Source organism: Procambarus clarkii, chromosome 76 (genome assembly GCF_040958095.1).
Source record: "Procambarus clarkii isolate CNS0578487 chromosome 76, FALCON_Pclarkii_2.0, whole genome shotgun sequence".
Lineage (NCBI taxonomy): Eukaryota > Metazoa > Arthropoda > Malacostraca > Decapoda > Cambaridae > Procambarus > Procambarus clarkii.
The window spans coordinates 21,463,900-21,472,301 of NC_091225.1; the positions used below are offsets into that span (position 1 = coordinate 21,463,900).

The 8,402-nt window shown below is 39.2% G+C and overlaps 1 protein-coding gene across 4 annotated transcripts in view; it reads left to right on the forward strand.

Annotated features, from left to right (window-relative positions):
* LOC138357113 (calcium-binding mitochondrial carrier protein Aralar1-like) overlaps positions 1-8,402 on the forward strand; it is a 319,526-nt gene that overhangs the window by 2,107 nt on the left and 309,017 nt on the right. For 3 of the 4 annotated variants that reach the window (XM_069313734.1, XM_069313735.1, XM_069313733.1), the window contains one exon: positions 7,338-7,421. The exons of the other annotated variant lie outside the window; for it this stretch is intronic. In XM_069313734.1, the coding sequence (XP_069169835.1) occupies positions 7,338-7,421 (84 nt within the window). The remainder of the gene's footprint in view (positions 1-7,337; positions 7,422-8,402) is intronic. 4 annotated transcript variants of the gene reach the window in all.

Consider the following 8,402-nt stretch of genomic DNA (forward strand, 5'->3'; position numbering starts at 1 on the left):
GGTCCCTGAGGGTGCTGTGTTGTATGAATATAGGCCCCTGGGGTGCTGTGTTGTATGAATATAGGTCCCTGAGGGTGCTGTGTTGTATGAATATAGGCCCCTGGGGTGCTGTGTTGTATGAATATTGGTCCCTGAGGGTGCTGTGTTGTATGAATATTGGTCCCTGAGGTGCTGTGTTGTATGAATATTGGTCCCTGAGGGTGCTGTGTTGTATGAATATTGGTCCCTGAGGGTGCTGTGTTGTATGAATATTGGTCCCTGAGGGTGCTGTGTTGTATGAATATTGGTCCCTGAGGTGCTGTGTTGTATGAATATTGGTCCCTGAGGGTGCTGTGTTGTATGAATATAGGTCCCTGAGGTGCTGTGTTGTATGAATATAGGTCCCTGAGGGTGCTGTGTTGTATGAATATTGGTCCCTGAGGTGCTGTGTTGTATGAATATTGGTCCCTGAGGGTGCTGTGTTGTATGAATATAGGCCCCTGAGGTGCTGTGTTGTATGAATATAGGTCCCTGAGGGTGCTGTGTTGTATGAATATTGGTCCCTGAGGGTGCTGTGTTGTATGAATATAGGTCCCTGAGGGTGCTGTGTTGTATGAATATTGGTCCCTGAGGGTGCTGTGTTGTATGAATATAGGTCCCTGAGGGTGCTGTGTTGTATGAATATAGGCCCCTGAGGTGCTGTGTTGTATGAATATTGGTCCCGGAGGGTGCTGTGTTGTATGAATATAGGTCCCTGAGGGTGCTGTGTTGTATGAATATAGGCCCCTGGGGTGCTGTGTTGTATGAATATAGGTCCCTGAGGGTGCTGTGTTGTATGAATATAGGCCCCTGGGGTGCTGTGTTGTATGAATATAGGCCCCTGGGGTGCTGTGTTGTATGAATATTGGTCCCTGAGGGTGCTGTGTTGTATGAATATAGGTCCCCTGAGGGTGCTGTGTTGTATGAATATAGGCCCCTGAGGTGCTGTGTTGTGTGAATATAGGTCCCTGAGGGTGCTGTGTTGTATGAATATAGGCCCCTGAGGTGCTGTGTTGTGTGAATATAGGTCCCCTGAGGTGCTGTGTTGTATGAATATAGGTCCCCTGAGGTGCTGTGTTGTATGAATATTGGTCCCTGAGGGTGCTGTGTTGTGTGAATATTGGTCACTGAGGTGCTGTGTTGTATGAATATTGGCCCCTGAGGTGCTGTTGTATGAATATTGGTCCCTGAGGTGCTGTTGTATGAATATTGGTCCCTGAGGTGCTGTGTTGTATGAATATTGGTCCCTGAGGTGCTGTTGTATGAATATTGGTCCCTGAGGTGCTGTGTTGTATGAATATAGGTCCCCTGAGGGTGCTGTGTTGTATGAATATTGGTCCCTGAGGTGCTGTGTTGTATGAATATAGGTCCCCTGAGGGTGCTGTGTTGTATGAATATTGGTCCCTGAGGTGCTGTGTTGTATGAATATAGGTCCCCTGAGGGTGCTGTGTTGTATGAATATTGGTCCCTGAGGGTGCTGTGTTGTATGAATATAGGCCCCTGAGGTGCTGTGTTGTATGAATATAGGTCCCCTGAGGGTGCTGTGTTGTATGAATATTGGTCCCTGAGGGTGCTGTGTTGTATGAATATAGGTCCCTGAGGTGCTGTGTTGTATGAATATTGGTCCCTGAGGGTGCTGTGTTGTATGAATATAGGTCCCTGAGGTGCTGTGTTGTATGAATATAGGCCCCCCCTTGGGGTGGTGTGTTGTATGAATATAGGCCCCCCCCCTTGGGGTGGTGTGTTGTATGAATATAGGCCCCCCCCCTTGGGGTGGTGTGTTGTATGAATACAGGCCCCTGAGGTGCTGTGTTGTATGAATATAGGCCCCCCCCCCTTGGGGTGGTGTGTTGTATGAATACAGGCCCCCCCCCCCCCTTGGGGTGGTGTGTTGTATGAATACAGGCCCCCCCCCCTTGGGGTGGTGTGTTGTGTGAATATAGACCCCCTCCTGGAGTGGTGTGTTGTGTGAATATAGATTCCCCCCTGGGGGTGCTGTGTTGGATGAAAAATGCAGTACTTAAGAAATGCATATATAATGCTCTTGAATAAAGCACTATACAGTATATGCAGTACATTATGTAGATACTGGTGTATATACTTTGTACTGTATAGTGTGCATTGTATGAAAATATCTTAATTTTATGTATATTGATTTAAAGTCGATTATAAGATAATTTTGAGTACAGTATTAACTTGATTAGGCTATCCTTTCCCAGGCCCTTATGAGTTTAAATATAATTCTCATTATAAATCTGCTGGGGAACAGAGGTCATAACTTTGTCCCCCTCTAAAGAGGTGCAAGGAGCAGGCGTCCTTTGATCACCCTAACCAAGAAAAGACCTCCAGAAAAGTGAACGAACCAAAACATATAAAGATGATAACGCATAGTAAACGAGCCAACAAACCCCCTAGTCATAAAGCAGTTTTTTCGTTAGCTCCACCTGTGCACCGCCAAGGGACTGTGCACCTTTCTCCTTGACCCCCTTACCTTTACATTCCAGTCATTTGGCCTGGTGCAAATGTCTTAAGACATTGTGCTTTTGCAACTCTTTTACACCCAACTCCCTTTTATCCTGGTTTTCAGATAGGTATTGGTCATAATAAACACCTCATTGTGGAGAGGCCGAATGGAGGCTCCCTGTTTCTAGCCACACCGAGATAGTTCAACATGTTGTGGAATGTGGCGTAGGAGAAAATAGGCCACACACAATCCGCAAATTATGTGAAAAAAGCTTTAATGATAATGAATTCTGATAATGAAAAGAGATCTGGGGTGGTTTCTGCCTGAAATGTTGTGAGTGTTAGTGGCTTTGCAAGAATGTTACACTCAAATGCCATTGTATGTACGTTCTCAAATCAATGTACCTTATTGTATATAAATAAATTGATTTATTGTTTTATTTTATTTATTTTATTTATATATATATATATACAAGAAGGTACATTGGGATTGTGAGGATAAATAGGATAGTAATTACAATCTTGTAAAGCCACTAGTACTTGCAGCATTTCGGGCAGGCTAAATAAATGATAAATAAATTATATAAAACTTACCTAAAGACCATATAAAGAAGATTGCATGAAGAGCCTATGCTATGCTTTCCAATTTCTGAATTGCTTTTAAATACTGAACATGAATGTTTAATATTAAAATAATTGTTCATGACCTTAGTGGGACCAAAACTGGAATATGCAACAGTTGTATGTTGCAGTTTTATATGCAACATACATATTTATATATTCCAGCTTTATATGCAGCCCATTTCTCAAGAAGCACATCAACAAACTGGAAAAGGAGCAGACATGTAACAAAATGGCTTACGGAACTTAAAGACAAGAGCTACGAGGAGAGGTTAGAGGCATTAAATATGCCACAGCTAGAATATAGAAGAAACAAGAGGTAATATGATCACTGCCTGGATTTTACTTGGATGAGGTTTTGGTTCTTATTCTACTCCCCAAGCCTGGCCCAGGGGCTGACTTAACTTGTGAGAGCTTGGTCTTACAAGTTGTTGCTCGAAATCAACAAAATTAATGATGAAAATTATTGAAACCCAGAACTTCAAAAACAAGAGGTCATAGATTTAAGCTAACTAAAGAAAGCAGATGAAAAAAAACATTAGAAAGTACATTTTTGCAAACAGTGGTAAACATTTGGAACAAATTAAGAAGGTGGTAGAGTCCAAAACTATCAGCACTGAAGTTTCAAAGCGTTACATGATAGTGATGGGAAGACGGGGACACCATGAGTGTAGCTCTCTTCCTGTAACTTCACTTGGGTAATTGTGTACAGTCAGCTTTAGGAGTCCTTAATAGCCTTGAATGGTTTAAGTTAGGTGCAGTTATTCAGGTAGCTAGTAGGAGCCACAAAACAAAAAGAGAGGCATTTTATAACATTCAGTGTTGATTTTTGTTTATTGAAATGTATCATATTTGGCTAACCAATTGATTATAGTCATTAATATATTTGTCAAAAGATTACAATTAAAATTCTTGGGACATAGTGATAATTAGCTGTGCTTGCTATATTTAGAACGTAGTGTCATATGTTATATTTTGTTATCAGATACTAAGATATCAGTACAGTAATACTAAAGTAGATGTAGAAGAAAAAATGCTAAGAAACCTCGAAAGGAAAAGTTAAATCTAAATTGAGTAAAAATAGAAAATAAATATAAAGTCAATGGTGATTAACGTAAACCCCCACCGCTGCCCTCCTCCTATTTTAAGCAGCTTCACAGGCACGTTACTTATGCTCAAGAGTCATAGAAGTGACGTGGGATTGTGCATGGAGGATAGATCGCATATATGTTTTGGATAATTTTAAAACAAATGCTATAGCACGAGTGTGTACATGTATGAGGGTGCTGTATGATATGTGCCTTAATGTGTATTTCAATGGTTTCATGGTACGTGTACTCGTTTTAATTAAAAATTTTGTTTCCAGAATGTTTAATGATAATTCTTATTTTTTTTTTTTTTACATATAGCATATTTTTTAAAGCTTTGAGCATATTTTGGTGATGTTTTGTATTTGTATATGGCATGCTTGCTTGGGATAATTACCTTTTATAGTACAGTACTATATTGTACTGTATTACTGTTTACATGTGCTCTTTCAATACTCTTATGATTTTTATCAATGTAATGATCTTGTTTTGTAGAGGATCTAATATTTCAGTCATAATTGAAAATGTTGGAAGTTTTCAATTTCTATTATTTTTTTTCTTGAGGTCATGAACAGTGTAAAAAAAAATTTAAGGTAAAGTTGCTGGACTGCTACCAATCTTGGCATATTGTTGCTGATAGAAATCTATATCACCTGCACCAGTGCAGAGAATGAAATGACAACAATGTCATAAACTTTTAGAAATAAAATAAATCTACATACATGTATTCCCAGACAGTAAAACGTGAAAATTGTTTGGTGGATACTTGTTAAAATATTCCTCCAAACTTATTTTTCCATGATTCAGTGCACTGCTCAGGTGAAAATTATAATAAAGTATAGTACTGTAATTGTTTACTAACAAATTTAAGGGTATTTATTTGGTTTAAGTTTATCATTTATCTTCAGGCACATGTATTATCATTAAACTGGAGATGATACATTGAACAAATGTACAGTATTATGAGAGTAATGGTGTTTAGTTAGTTATACAAAAAGCAACCCAATTTTCAGTCCCTGGATAAAGCCAAAATCAAGGACAGTAAATGCATCTCCAAATCATTCTGAAAATACCACAGATGCATGCACACACATGCTTCCCTGTATTAATATCAGACATTACCAGTCAGTGACTTGAGAGGCATTAAACATAGGTGTTTGGTTTGTAGCCTCCAGATGTATAGGAAGAAGCAAAAATATCGGTAAACAATGTAGAAACACCACTGAAGAGTACTGATACTCTGCTACTATCATATATATCAGATTGTAATGCTCATTGGTTATGAAGAAATGGGGGTCACTTGCACCTGTCGTCACTCCTGAATGTTAATTTAGACACCCATGGAGCCAAATATCTGGGAACTAGGTATATTAATCTGGAAGTTATTGCCAAATAGTATGGAGTTGAAGGGAGGTATAATATACACAGTTATAAGGGCAAAATTCCCATAAAAATGGGTGATAATTCCTGCTGTCTGTACATCAGCATCAAGGGTGTCCAGACACTTGGTTGTGTTATGAAATTTGGGGTGTCAGTTATTGGTTAATATCTCTATGGGTATTTCATATACAACACCCATTTCAGTATAATTCTTTAAAATAATTTGTTCTTAGATTTGTACCATAAATTATGCAGTAAATCTAATACAGTACAGTACTGTATGTATGGTATAACTATTTCAGTATTGAAATCTTTAGTGGCTTTGCTGAGCTACAGGCTCCGATTCATTAAAGACACATTCAACAATCAAGTATCTGATGACTTTCAGAGGCCTACCTAACACATTACCAGGATTTTGGGGTTCTCAGAGAAAAATGAAGCATGGAGGTCTTAAAACACTATATACATCATAATTAATTTGCCAAGGCTAACTTCTCGGAAAGTTATAAAGTTAGAAGGCAGCCCAAGTCATGGGGCATTGCCTGTTTGCCGTAGAATCATTTTAATCACAAATGTGTAGCCTCAACCCCACATGGAAAATGGAAACTGGGAGCCCTGAGGGTCCTACACAGAAAGTGGCATTTTTACAAATTTCAAGGCTGTTTCTGTATTAGAACCCTTGGAGGATTATGGGGTCTCTGAAAAAGAATACATTTGACATTGCAATGAAAATGTACAGGGCTTATCCATAGTAAAAACAACCAGAAGATGGCTCCACAAACAAGGAGCTTCATCATGTAACCATATCACCCAATTGCAAAATTATTACAGAAGAAGCATGGAACTTCCAAATGATAATGGGTAAATAAGATCAAGTTGACCACCAAAATCCCTGAGTCTGTTAACTAGTCATAGATATGTAAACAAAAAAATACAGCTAAAGCCGCATACTCATACTATCATGCATTACGGCATTAGTATGGAAATGCACATCAGGCTGGCAAAGGTAGACAGCCCCAATTGACCTGGAAGTGAAGAGCTTTGGAACAAGGGGCCAGAAAAGACGATTGACAAAAGAGTGCCATATAGAAAGTGGCATTTTATTATATTCAACACTTTTTTTTTATTTTACTGATAATGCAAATAAATTTGGTTAGAGGCAGCAACTTTACCCTTATTCCTTGTAATAAATTTTTATATTGTTTGAATATACTATACAGTATATCTTAAAAAGAATGTATTTAGGGATAAACTTTACAAGTATGTTGACCAGACCACACACTAGAAGGTGAAGGGACGACGACGTTGCGGTCCGTCCTGGACCATTCTCAAGTCGAGAATGGACATACTATAACGGAAAGAGCCTACCTTTCCTTGAGTTGAGAATGGTCCAGGACGGACCGAAACGTCGTCGTCCCTTCACCTTCTAGTGTGTGGTCTGGTCAACATACTTTAGCCACATTATTGTGACTCTTAGCCTGCATAAACTTTACAAGTTTTCTTTCATTTGAATATTGGATCTTCATTAATTTATGTATTATTCCCATTTTGTCCCCCCCGTTCCCCTTCTTGCCTACAAAGAAAGCACTAGCATGCCTCCCACATCTCAGCATTAGCATGCCTTTCATGTCTCGGCATTAGCATGAACCCTACAAGAGTAGTGATAGGGTTCACCCCATCCACCTAGATAAGCACTCCCTAATCTTGAGTTGCCCATTTTTTATTTGACTTTTGTTGAATGTTTGTTTTTGCTTGCTTTTCCCCCAGACTGCCAGCCCCAAGATGTTAGACTGGCTGTTGAATATTGTGGCCCTCCAAGCCCACTGTCAAGCTGAGGCCAAGTCTGGAAAGGTAGGTTCTTTCCATTATCCTATACCCTACCATCCTTTCTCTCTGTTGATTATACCTCATATATGTTTTAATTCCATCTCTTCACTAATCATAAGCTAGCCCTGGTATTCTGACTTCCGAGATAATGTCCAAAGTATGTCGTTATGTCATGTTTATTCGCCATCATTTGTGAGCAGTATGGCATTATTCACAAACTTCCTTGGCATTGACTTTCATTAGATGCATTAGAAGCGCCCATTTCTACCCAGAAAATGTCTTGAAAATAGTTTTACTATGATCTCGCCAAGTGTTGTATTATGACCCATGGTCTTACGTGGTATACCCTCAACTTGCATAGTCTCTTATTGTATTACATGACTTACAATCTCATGACTTGTGTCCTGGTATGGGAGATATTGTCAGCAGATGTTACCATGAGGAAGCTGAGGGTTATGGAGACTGTCTCACATAGTATGAGCATCTTGGAGTATTGGCTCTTGGAGTACCAGTAAGATTTATAAGGGCTCTTGGCTGATGTGCACACCTCTGGTTTTAAGTTGCTGTTCACCATAGTAAGTGCACAAGATGCATTCCTTAAACAAGAGACCCTACCATGGGCCAGCTAAATAGTCTTGCGAACTTGGGGCCTTCGTTTGATAATTACATGCCTACGTTGGCCAATAAATTGCTGATGCTAACCACTATATGGTGCTCCATTATTTTTAGGTGATCCAGAGACACTTCATATTTGGGATGGCATCACTGGATGATGTTAATTGTTGTTGTAGTACAGTATTTTGATTGTTTTCACAAGCAAAAACCAATCTTTGATTGTTATTTTTGATAATTTACATGCCGTGTTATCTACAATGTGCTCTCACACTGGGAATTAGTGGTATTATGCTGCTTTCAATATTTTGATTATGGGCATATAAATTCCATTTCTATAAATTTCAGCCTACCGTATTACCATACCATTATCGTATTATCATGACTAATAAA